Raw genomic sequence first — 13,358 nt, forward strand, 5'->3', positions numbered from 1 at the left:
GAAAACAGATATAAGGACACTAATTATATCAGCAGATCTGTATTACAGGGATAAGTGTACTCACTTAATCTTTATGTAAAATTTTTAAAATTTAATAGATAATGATTAATTGTTTCTTACTGCATATAAAGCCTCCGATGGCTGTTTATTAAACAGCTTTGTCACGATTCAATGTAAACACTGTATCATTATTATGAATGTTTGTTGTTTATGTATATGTGTAAAGTTTTTGCTTTTGCTTGTGAACCTGCTTACTTAATAGCTAAATGACACGTGTTGTTTTCTTCAGGGAATTTGTTTATTTTTCTGTTATAATATATTATTTATACATTTTCGAACAAGGGTAAAAAGGAACATTGTGCGCTTGGCTTAAGTAGACCTCAAGGTGTCACTAATGCATAAGGAAATTTATTGGAGTAGGCTTTGCTGGATTGCGTTGGGTCAGGCAGCAGCAGATCCATATAAACCTGCTAAACGGAGCATGGCGATTATGTAGGACGACGACATTTTTATAAAATGAAGAACTCACAAATGCCAATATTCAGTGTTTGGGAGTAGACCTTTTACTAGAATAAAAGGAAACTGCGTTTATTGGATTATTTGTATTAAAACGTCTTCTTTAGCGATGGAGGGCGGAAGACAAAGGCACAAATGGCAGACATACTGGATGTCGCTGTACTTTTCTTTGACGATGGGCTTTACAGAAGGAGTATTTGCTCAGATACGTTACTCTGTTCCAGAGGAAGTAAAAACAGGATCGGTTGTTGGAAATATTGCCAAGGATTTGGGTTTTGATGTAAGTACTTTGTTAGAAAGAAGACCCCGTTTGGTTTCTGGCTCTAATGACGCCCTTTTTGAATTAAACCTGAACAATGGGATTTTGATAATTCATGAGAAAATAGACAGAGAGAAGATATGTGATGACTCCAGTGCATGTTCGATTAATCTAAAACTTATTGTGGAGAATCCCCTTGAAATTCATTATGTGGAAGTTGAAGTTATAGACGTAAACGATCATTCACCCAATTTTACTGATAACGAACAGGTTCTAGAAATATCCGAATCCACTATGCCCGGTGAGGAATTTCAGTTACAACCTGCACGTGACCCTGATTCTGGTGTAAATACTATACGCTTGTATAAATTAAGTCAAAACGACTATTTTGATGTTGTAGTTCGAGAAAACGGAGAAGGAAAAATACCAGTTTTAAAACTACAGAAGTCGTTGGACAGGGAGCTACAAAAAATACATAATTTGATGCTGACAGCCATTGACGGCGGAACCCCAATAAGATCTGGTAGCATAAATATTTCAATAATCGTTTTAGATGAAAATGATAACAGGCCAAAATTTAGCCAGGAACTTTATTCTGTTACAATAAAAGAAAATGCTCAATTTGGAACTCTTGTTTTCAGAGTCAATGCCACTGATTTGGACGAAGGCTCAAATGGAATTATAACATTTTCTTTCGTTAAAAACCTCGACAAAAAGATTTACAGTACTTTCGAATTAGACAAAAATACAGGTGACGTTACCGTAAAAGGCGACGTAGACTTCGAGGTTACAGATACTTTTAGGGCTATAATTACGGCGTCAGATAAAGGACAACCACCTAAAACAAGCAACTGCAAAGTGTTAATAAAAGTAGCTGATATAAATGACAACAAACCTGAAATTGATATTACGTCTCTTTCAGATGTGATCCCTGAAAATTCAAAGATCGGAACCGTAATTTCTATTATTAGTGTAACCGACAAAGACTCCGGGATCAATGGAAAGGTAATTTGTAGCGCACTAAACAGCACACCTTTTGAGCTGAAGTCGTCATTTAAAGAAAATATGTATTCCTTAGTGATCAGTTCACGACTAGACCGAGAGCGTAAATCACATTACGAAATAACAATAACAGCTACAGATGTGGGACAGCCGCCCCTATCTTCATTTAAAACATTACTCGTCCAAATATCAGATGTAAACGACAACAGTCCAGAATTTTTTCAGAACCCTCTTGAGTTTTATCTACTTGAGAACAACTACCCTAGTGCGTCCATATTTTCTGTTAGCGCTTCAGACAAAGACATAAATGAAAATGCCGCGATCTCTTATCAACTTCTTAACAGAAAGGAACAAAATATTGCTTCTTTCCTGAATATCAATTCTGAAACAGGAGTAATTTATGCGCTTAAGAGTTTCGATTATGAGGAAGTCAAAACCTTCAAATTCCACGTTCTCGCTACAGATTCTGGAACTCCGCCACTAAGCAGCAACGTTACAGTAAACGTGTTCATTCTGGATCAGAACGACAACGCTCCAGTGATCTTATATCCAATCAGCTCTAACGGTTCTGCTGAAGGTGTGGAGGAGGTTCCTCGTAATGTAAATCCAGGACATTTGGTGACTAAAGTGAGAGCTTATGACGCAGACATAGGATACAACGGCTGGTTATTATTTTCACTGCAGGAAGTGAGTGATCACACTCTTTTTGGATTAGACCGCTATACAGGACAGATCAGGACCCTTCGGTCATTCACAGAAACAGATGAGGCTGAACACAAACTGGTCATACTGGTCAAAGACAATGGAAATGTTTCACTTTCCGCAACGTCCACTGTAATTATTAAACTTGCTGAGCCCAAAGAAGCTTTTGCAGCTTCCGATGTCAAAAAAGCAGTATATAATGAAGAAGAAAATAGCGTTACATTTTATTTGATCATTACCTTGGGATCAGTTTCCTTCCTTTTCATCATCAGTATCATAGTGCTGATTGTAATGCAGTGCTCCAAATCTACAGACTATTCCTCTAAGTATATACAGGATATAAATTATGACGGGACTCTGTGTCACAGCATCCAGTACAGATCTGGAGATAAACGGTACATGTTAGTTGGACCCCGAACGAGTATCGGTTCTAATACAGTTGCAGGAAGTAGCGCGAATACTCTAGTAATACAAGATCGCAGGAGAAGAACTTCTATGGAGGTAAGCGTGATTTGATTAATACCTTTCTGGTATATTAAAATGTGAACAGTGTGCTGTGCAGTAATAAGGAGGAGGCTTTCCATACCACTGATAAAACTTTATCTCGATATGTTCTATCAAAAACGATCTATGTACTATCAAAAACGACTATAAATGTATTTGTCTCCGAGACACGTTTTGTTCAGTTGATTTTTTGTTGACTCTGGTCTCACATTAATGCTCTGATATTGATATACTTAACGTTTCATTAAAATACTACAAGTACTACTAATGCTACTATTACTACTTTTATTATTATTATTATTATTATTATTACTGCTCATTATTTGGTTACTTTTTGTAAATTTAGATTTTATGGCTTATTAAAACAAATTGGTCCAGTGACCAGATGGAGTCAGTGTTACCTAGGGACAGATACCAGCAGTTCCCACCCACTGCTGTACGTACTTGTTTTGTTCTGCATCCAGGGAGGCGCGGGATTTTGTGGCACGAGGGCTGTTTTACCCAATTTTATTTTTAGATAAATTGTGTTGTTATCACCAAGAATATATTATAGGTCATGGATATGTATTTTTGGTAACCTAAAATAAAATAATAATTTACGACCTAAACTGATTAAGGAAATCATATGGGATGGATAAAGTCACACAATGGCGTACATGGAAGTACTGCTGGTTTGCGCTACGTATTTCTTTGCTGCTGTGCTTCGGAAAACAGGTTTGTGCTCAGATAAGGTACTCTATTCCAGAGGAAGTAAACGATGGAACAGTTGTGGGAAATCTTGCAAAGGATTTGGACCTGGATGTAAGAACGTTGGTGGAAAGACGTTTACGTATCGTTTCGGGACCTAAAGACATTCCTTTCCAAGTAAACCAGAACAATGGCGTCTTGCATGTTCATAATAAAATCGACAGAGAGGAGGTATGTGACAGCATCAGTCCCTGTGTATTTAACCTTAAAATTGCAATAGATAACCCGTTAGAGATTCATTACGTGGTAGTAGACATTACGGATACAAATGACAACGCACCTCGATTCCCAGATAAACAACAAAGAGTAGAGATCGCGGAGAGCACAATACCAGGGGCGCGTTTTCAATTACAAAGTGCACGCGATCCTGACATTGGCGTACATTCTGTGCGCTCTTACAAATTAAGCAAAAACGAACATTTCGATTTAGAAATAAAAGATAGAGACGACGAAAAAGTACCATTCCTGGTTTTACAGAAAGCATTAGACAGGGAGCGTAAAGCAGAGCACGAACTGACACTGACCGCAGTGGATGGTGGAAATCCATCAAGGTCTGGGACATTAACTGTCACTGTCACTGTTCTCGATAACAATGACAATCGTCCACAGTTCAGTCAAGAGGTTTACACAGTACATTTGCAGGAAAACGTTCTAATCGGTACTATTGTACTACAAGTAAACGCTACAGATCTAGACGATGGTACAAACGGAGAGATCATATACTCCTTTGGTAATAACTTCAACAGTAAAGTTTATGATGTATTTGATTTGAATACAGTTTCTGGTGAAATAAGCGTTAAAGGCAAAATCGATTTTGAAAGCAGTGATGTGCACAGATTGGACATTTTGGCTTCCGATAAAGGCACACCTCCGATGACTGTTAATTGCAGGGTCACTGTAAAAATTTTAGATGTGAATGATAACAGTCCTGAAATAGAAATTACATCACTCTCTAATGTAGTGCCTGAAGATTCCAAACCGGGAACAGTTATTGCTTTAATCAGTGTTTTAGACAAAGATTCTGGTGTAAACGGGAAAGTTATATGTTCTTTGTCATCGAACATACCATTTGAACTAAAACCGTCTGTGCAAGAAAATATGTACTCTTTAATTACAAACTCGTATTTGGACAGAGAGGAGATTTCACATTACGAAATAATTTTAACAGCCACAGACCTGGGTCAGCCTTCTCTAACTGCACAAAAGAGTTTTAGTGTCCAGGTATCAGATGTGAATGATAATCGACCAGAGTTTGCTCGAAATCCCATGGAATTATATCTAACAGAAAATAACACCCCCGGTGCTTCAATATTTTCTGTAACTGCTTCAGACAAAGACTTGAATGAAAATGCAGTGATCTCATACAGCATTCTTAGAGGCGATGGTGCAAAAAACAACATGCCAACATTTCTAAGTATTAATTCTGAAACAGGGACTATTCATGCCCTAAAATGTTTTGATTATGAAGTAACCAAAATGTTCCAGTTCCACGTGGTCGCTAAAGATTCTGGAACACCGTCACTAAGCAGCAACGTTACAGTGAACGCGTTCATTTTGGATCAGAACGACAACATTCCAGTGATCTTATATCCAGTCAGTGCTAATGGATCTGCTGAAGGTGTAGAGGAGATTCCTCGTAATGTGAATCCAGGACATTTGGTGACTAAAGTGAGGGCCTATGATGTGGATATAGGATACAGTGGCTGGTTATTATTTTCACTGCATGAAGTGAGTGACCACAGCCTTTTTGGTTTGGACCGCTACACAGGACAGATCAGGACCCTTCGCTCATTCTCAGAAACAGATGAGGCTGAACACAAACTGGTCATACTGGTCAAAGACAATGGTAACGTTTCACTTTCATCAACAGCCACTGTAATAATTAAACTTGTTGAACCCAAAGAAGCTTTTGCTGCGTCCGATGTTAAAAATTCAGCAAACCATGATGAGTCGAATGAAGTGACATTTTATTTAATTATTACCTTGGGATCGGTTTCATTTCTTTTCCTTATTAGTATCATTGTGCTGGTTGTAATGCAGTGCTCAAAATCTACAGACTTTTCATCCAAGTATTTACAAGATACAAATTACGACGGGACTCTGTGTCACAGCATTCAGTACAGATCTGGAGATAAACGCTACATGTTAGTTGGACCCCGAATGAGTATCGGTTCTACTATAGTTCCAGGAAGTAACAGGAATACTTTAGTGGTACCAGATCGCAGGAGAAGAACTTCTGTTGAGGTAAGAGTCAAGTCAGTCTTCTTTACTGTTTAAAAATAGAATCTTCTCATACTGTATTTGTATGGAGAATCATATTGGGTATTTTTTATCTAATGCCTTAAATATCACAATATTTAAAACAGTTTATTTTCAAAATTTCAATGAATATCATAATGAAGAATCTAAGCATCTGCCACGGCCAGGGGCACGGGATTGGGTTGGAAGTCAGGTGGCTAAAACTTATTTTAAGCTTATTCAACAATGCTTATGGCATTTCATCAGATGTGGACTTGTAGTTTAACATACCTAAGGAGTGAGGAATGATGGTACCTTGACATTTTATTAAGCCGTAGGCCTACATGATCAATGATTGTCTCATTAAATCATTCTGATCAAACTCTGATCAAACTCTTTCTTCATTGTCTGGTATGGGATTGTCAATCAACCAACTAAAAAACAGCACTCTACAATATGATTTAAGTATACATTGACAGTTTCCTAGTTCACTGTAATGTTATGTGAGAAAATATTGAAGGATTTGTTGCCTAATTCTAACATTATATGTATATATATATATATATATATATATATATATATATAACTGGAAAACAGCAAAGAATTCATGCACACCGGGATCTGTCTTTTTTCGAACCTGAATTAGGACCTGTCTCATTGTCATCAGATATTATAGATCACAAGGAAATGTAATCTTTTACAAGAGCCATGCTAGCAACAAAAATATCTACTTATGAATAATAAATCATTCACAACAGGATGGCCTGCTCTTCTTTTGCATTTATTACAAAACTATCATCTTCATTTATTTAAGTTATTAAAATTCTATATTAGAAATTATTTCCCTGTTAAAACAATGAAGCCATAACTATAGCTATCTGAAATATGGTTGAAATGTGTTGCCTGCTGCATTGAGGATAAACTTTGTATATGTAAAACATGAGTAATCTTATAATGGTAGATTTGTAAAAAAAAAAATATATATATATATATTTATTTTGTTGTTTTAGTCTTCATTTTTGTTATGTTTTGTTTGTTGGATTTATTGTGCTATTTTTGTTTGTAAGACACCTAAACTTAAGGGACATATGCACAGAAATAACCTACTGGTAGATTCACATGTTTTTTAATAAAAGTGTGTGGCTTTACATTTTTTAAAACTGATTTTTAGAATCAGTGTACGAGTCATTTTCCATCATTGTGGTAGTAAAAAATTATGTTGAGATTAGTAACAGTGCAACTGGTCGACTCAGGAGGTGGGCCCTGAGTTGCACCTCTGTGTCCCTTGGAACAATAGCATGCTGTAAAATTTTACACCTACCTTCAAATATGTCTGAACAAATAAAATATTTTTAAATTATGTCTGTAAAGGAAGTGTACTGTACATACAATTTCATTTAGTTTTTTAATTGGGCTTTCAATTAGTTTTTTGAAGATATCCCCATGAATTTTGAGCATAACATTTAATTTTATGAAATTAACACAGGGTAAAAATTATACAGCCAGGATTAACTAAAGCTGGTAGCTTCTGTATGCCAACATTAAAATGTTTTGTATGGCAACACAGTACAATGGAAAACTTGAAGGAGCTCAGCATCAATCTTTAAAATAGCAGAAAAGTCTCAAACATTTTTAAATGACTTTAGAATGCAAAATTTTTAACTATTCTAAGTAGATACAAAGTACAGAAAAGTGACTGGAAGAAAGCTGGTTTGAATTATGAACAGCCCAATTGCACCAAAGCACCGTCCTGCCATTTTGCATCAGTGTGAACTGTCATAAAATCTTCTGAAACACTTGTAAAGGTTATAGCTGGTCACATGGACAAAGGAAAGTTTTAACCAGAGGTATGTTTGGACATGTAAAGGTGATGCATTTAACCCCACTGTACCAACTGTTAAGCATAATATTTTGGGTCATTTTGCTGCTGTGAAGAAAGTAGTCTACCTCAGAATTTTTAAACATAACCAAGTCATCAGCTAAATGGTTCTGGAACGGCTAAATCAGACTGACTGTAAGCTTCTGGAGTCTAAATCCTATTTTAAAAATTGGTAACTACTTAAGGCTATTTAAGACTACCTTTGAGAAGAACAACAAATACTCTAGTTTATGATCCTGTTTTTTCCTTGCAAAAACAAATAAATGGATGAAACCTCAGCATAAATGCACTACGTATAAGCAATATAACAGGAGAGGGATAAATATCAGTGCTAGGATGTGATAGGGTTGTAGGCATGAGGTCATCACAAGTGTGCAAATATTCAACAAAACCTCAAGTGTGATATTGCTTTTATACAACAGTTCCACAAACACTATTATCAACAGATTATGATTTCTTTGCCAATACATATCCCTCTGTTACTTGTGAACAGGGGCAGACTGGGACCAAAAAGTGGCCCTGGACTTTCTGGTCCACAGCAGTCCGCATCATAATACATTGGCTCATTAATGTAGAGATAAATTTAACACCAGTTACAAGTATAAAGATAAAACAGAAATCAATGCTTTTTAAACATATTATTTGAAGTATCACTGAACATATATTGGGTCATATTAGTAAAAGAAAGAAAATCAAGACAAACATATAAATCTATAAAGACAATATTTTAAAAGGAACGGCAATAAAACTGAACAGGTAAGCTGTTTTTTTTATATAAAAACAGAAACTTATGGGATGTACAGAAATGTTCACCACATCCATGATTTACTCTCCTCACATTTTGGCTATATATTAGTTACAAGCCCAATTATATTTTATGTCTAGGGAGGAATCGGCACGCAACAAAATAAAGCGGAAGCTGTGTGTGGTAGCACCGCTGAACATCAACAACCTTCATAGGTTAGAGAACAAATTGAACACACATTGCAACAGAAATAAGAGAGAGAAAAAAAACATTTATTGGTAGGAGGCTTTAAACAGGGTTTGAGACATCAAGATGGGGCTATAACTGGTTTTCAGAATCTAACTAACTGCTTAACTAACATAAACAGGAAAGAAACAGACTTAAACAAAAACGGCACCCCCTCTCTACTAAACCCCAAACTAAATTATCAGTTACAAAAAAAAAACTTAAGGCCTCATCATAAACAAATAACAAGCAATGATTACTTACAAACAGAGTAGGTTTCTTAAGTATAAGGATAAATATAGCTCAGAAGTAAGACACAACTCTACTCAGAAACTCAACAAAAGGACAAATTACCAAAAGCAACAAGAGGATTCTTAAGACCAAAAAGTGGGAAAGGATCCTCACAGCATGCTCTCACAGCCACCCTGGGCCATGTTAGCAATGTTGTTTAAATCCCAACTGCTCTCTCTCATCCTCCAATCAGTGGGCACAGCCAATCAATGATGTCAGGTGGTAGCTATTTCCTCCTACTTGTGAGTGGAGAGGTGAGAGAGAGAGAGAGAGAAAGATAAAAAAAAAAACAAATACGCCCAAGGACGTAACTATATATATATATATATATATATATATATGTATATATATATATATATATATATATATACACTCACCTAAAGGATTATTAGGGACACCTGTTCAAGTTCTCATTAATGCAATTATCTAATCAACCAATCACATGGTTGCTTCAATGCATTTAGGGGTGTGGTCCTGGTCAAGACAATCTCCTGAACTCCAAACTGAAAGTCAGAATGGGAAAAAAAGGAGCATTTGCGAAGCCACAACTCGCACAACCTTGAGGCGGATGGGCTACAACTACAAATAGGAAAAAGAGGCTACAATTTGCACGAGCTCACCAAAATTGGTCAGTTGAAGACTGGAAAAATGGTCTGATGAGTCTCGATTTCTGTTGAGACATTCAAATGGTAAAGTCAGAATTTGGCGTAAACAGAATGAGAACATGGATCCATCTTGCCTTGTTACCACTGTGCAGGCTGGTGGTGGTGTAATGGTGTGGGGGATGTTTTCCTGGCACACATTAGGCCCCTTAGTGCCAATTGGGCATGCTTTAAATGCCAGGGGCTACCTGAGCATTGTTTCTGACCATGTCAATCCCTTTATGACCACCATTTATCCATCCTCTGATGGCTACTTCCAGCAGGATAATGCACCATGTCACAAAGCTCGAATCATTTTAAATTGGTTTCTTAAACATGACAATGAGTTCACTGTACTAAAATGGCCCCCAAAGTCACCAGATCTCAACCCAAAAGAGCATCTTTGGGATGTGGTGCAACGGGAGCTTCGTGCCCTGGATGTGCATCCCGCAAAAATCCATCAACTGCAAGATGCTATCCTATCAATATGGGCCAACATTTCTAAAGAATGCTTTTAGCACCTTGTTGAATCAATGCCACGTACAATTAAAGCAGTTCTGAAGGCAAAATGGGGTCAAACACAGTATTAGTATGGTGTTCCTAATAATCCTTTAGGTGAGTGTATGTATATGTGTATATGTATATATATATATATTCAGAATATCTAATATTTAGAATATCAGGTACTTCTAAAACTTTCTGGTTTCAGTGTTAAATTCCAAATAGCATTAAATGGAAAGTTAGTGCCTTTTGGTGTACAATCCCTTGTCCCACACACCAAGTAAGGTGGTGTTGGAAGTGTTGGAGAGTGATTTAGGATTCAGCCTCATGCCAGAAGCAATTTAGCTTTGTAGCTGTAAATAAGAAAACATAAAAGCAACTGGAACAATGAAGAAGCATTTATTAAAGAGACACATTTTTACCGGACTGTATAAACCTCCATTCACCCATGCCTGTGACTGACTGTGTAACTAATTGTTGTTAGAACAACTGGGATGCAGAGTGATACACAGTTAAATGTCCCAGTGTTTTTATCATCTATTATGGAATGTTGCTTGTCCAATCAGATTGCTTGGTCGGAACTAACTTTATATACATACACTCAAAATGTAGAGCTAGCAAACAGAGTAAATGGGATAAAGCAGAAAATAATTTTTGGGGTAACTACAACAGTCACTTAGTGCAAGTATTTTACTTTCTAATACCTTAACTAGGAATGTGATGCTCATTTTATTTATTTTTTTCAAATAAACCTGCGGGATGTAAAAGCAGTGCACATTGGGCTGTGGCCGTTAATTACCCTATAAAAAGTGATAAAGATAACAAGACAGCATTTCAGCTTGTTTAATCTGAAGCAGTGTAGTCAGGAAAAACTACATTTGTAGATAATTTATGGTAATAATTATGTATACAAACCATCTTAAATTTAATTCCTAAACACCAAGCTTAAATAGTATTATGTTAAAATAAGCGATAGTAAATGGGGCATACCCACTCTACCAAAATTTTTAATTATCTCATACACAGAGCTCACTGATGAAGTTCGTTTGCTGAATGAAGTATACAGTCCTAGGGTGCCAAATAACAGTATAACCATGGACAGATATGTTACACAATGTGAACGAATTTCAACCAAGTTTTATCAGTCCAATCAATGACCTTACATTTGCCTCAAAAAATATTCTGGTATACAGAGGAGTTCATGGTTGAAGCAGTGACTCTAAAGTGTCCAGGTCCTGTGGCTGCAAAAACAAATCAAAATATCACCATTCCACCACCATGCTTTACAGTGGGTACGAGGTGTCTCTGCTGAAACGCTGTTTGATTTTTGCCAAAAATTATGTTGGGCGTTAAAAGAAAGCAACTCCACTTTGGTCTCATCAGTCTATAGAACAATAACCCAGAATTGTTGTGGTTTGTTCAGATGTAGTTTTACAATCTGAGTCGTGCTTTCATGTTCTTTTTATAGAAAAGAGGTTCCTCCTGGCCTGTTCAATTTTCTTATAATTGTGCTGTCAAGGACTTAACAATTAATATGCTTCATGAGGCCTGTAAGTTCTGAGATTTAGCTCTTGGGGTAAATGTGCTAGGATGTCCACCCCTGTGAAGACTTGCAACTGTATTAAATGCTTTTCACTTGTGAATTATATTTCTCATTGTAGAATGTAAAATTCTAAAATTGTTGGAAAATGTTTTTATAGCTTTTTCCAGACTGCTATTTTTCCTTGATAAAACAATGAAATAGCAACAGTATGATTTTTTTTCAGAAATATAGCCATACTGGGTCAGTGTTACATAAGAACAGAGAGGAGATCCGTAGTCCTGCCTACTGCTGTCTTTTGCGCAAGTCTGCTTTTCTTCTTTATCTAAAAAGACATCAGCCTAAGTAACACGAGGGATTTTTTTTTAATAGAACCTATCCACTCGCCTTAATATAATACATAATGGATTTTAAAATATATATATGTCCGACGGTATACTGAACAGAAACATCACACTGTTGCGACCAAATACAGATTTAAAGACACAATCAAGATGGATAACAGAGAACAAAGACGGAGATGGGTGTCCTGCTGGATTGCTATAGGCTACACTTTGCTGATCTGTTTAGGGAAGCAGGTTTGCGCTCAAATGAAGTATCTTATACCAGAGGAAGTGAAAGAGGGCTCGACTGTGGGAAATATTGCAAAGGACCTGAATCTTGATGTCAGTTCTTTAGTGGACAGACGGTTTCGTATCGTTTCTGGAACGAACGCTGCTTTATTTCAGCTAAACCAGAACAATGGTGTCCTGTCTGTTCTTGAGAAAATCGACAGAGAAGAGGTATGTGATAGCAGCGCTTCGTGCATCCTAAATTTAAAAATCGCCGTGGACAATCCGCTTGAGATTCATTATGTTATTGTAGAAGTCACTGATGTTAATGATCATAGCCCATGGTTTCCCGAGAAAGACCAGCATTTTGAAATTGCTGAAAACACCTTACCTGGCGCACGATTCGAGCTCCAAAGTGCCCGTGATCCAGACATCGGCACTAATTCTATTCGCACATACGTTCTATCAAAGAATAACCATTTTGACTTAGAAATGAGGGATAACTTAGAGGAGGAGAAAACCCCTTTCCTGGTTTTACACAAGGCGTTAGACAGAGAGCAAAAAGAAAAGCATAGTTTAGTTTTGACCGCAGTAGATGGAGGGACTCCTCCAAGATCGGGCACATTAAACATTACTATTCTTGTCCTTGACAACAACGATAACCGTCCAGTATGCAGCAAAGATGCTTATTATGTTACATTAAGAGAAAACACACCTGTAGGCGCTTCAGTAGTACGTGTCAATGCGACAGATTTGGATGAGGGCGTAAATGGCGAAATAATGTATAACTTTGGTAAAACTATTCGACAAAACGTGCATGACACATTTACCCTGGATGGTATCACCGGAGAAATACTAATTAAAGAGCCTATTGACTTTGAAGAAAACGAAGTATATAGACTAAACATACAGGCATCCGACAAAGGGCAGCCGCCAATGACAAATGACTGCAGGGTTATTATAAAAATTATTGATGAAAATGATAACTATCCAGAGATAGATGTGACATCACTGTCT

The 13,358-nt window shown here is 36.9% G+C and overlaps 2 protein-coding genes across 2 annotated transcripts; both read left to right on the forward strand.

Annotated features, from left to right (window-relative positions):
* The first annotated feature begins 625 nt into the window (after window positions 1-625).
* Window positions 626-2,995, forward strand: LOC128513797 (protocadherin alpha-8-like). The gene has a single exon (XM_053487343.1). The coding sequence runs from the start codon at window positions 626-628 to the stop codon at window positions 2,993-2,995; it is 2,370 nt and encodes a 789-aa protein (XP_053343318.1).
* Window positions 2,996-3,613: 618 nt separating this feature from the next.
* On the forward strand, window positions 3,614-6,075 carry LOC128540056 (protocadherin alpha-7-like). Its single transcript, XM_053510699.1, is given in 2 exon segments — window positions 3,614-6,025; window positions 6,028-6,075. Coding segments are annotated over 2 exon segments (2,460 nt in total).
* The last annotated feature ends 7,283 nt before the right edge of the window (window positions 6,076-13,358 follow it).

The sequence above is a fragment of the Clarias gariepinus genome, chromosome 2 (genome assembly GCF_024256425.1).
Source record: "Clarias gariepinus isolate MV-2021 ecotype Netherlands chromosome 2, CGAR_prim_01v2, whole genome shotgun sequence".
NCBI classification, from domain to species: domain Eukaryota; kingdom Metazoa; phylum Chordata; class Actinopteri; order Siluriformes; family Clariidae; genus Clarias; species Clarias gariepinus.

Coding starts and splice junctions, on each gene's coding strand:
- LOC128513797 (XM_053487343.1), top strand. CDS start 626: ATGGAGGGCGGAAGACAAAGGCACAAATGGCAGACATACTGGATGTCG.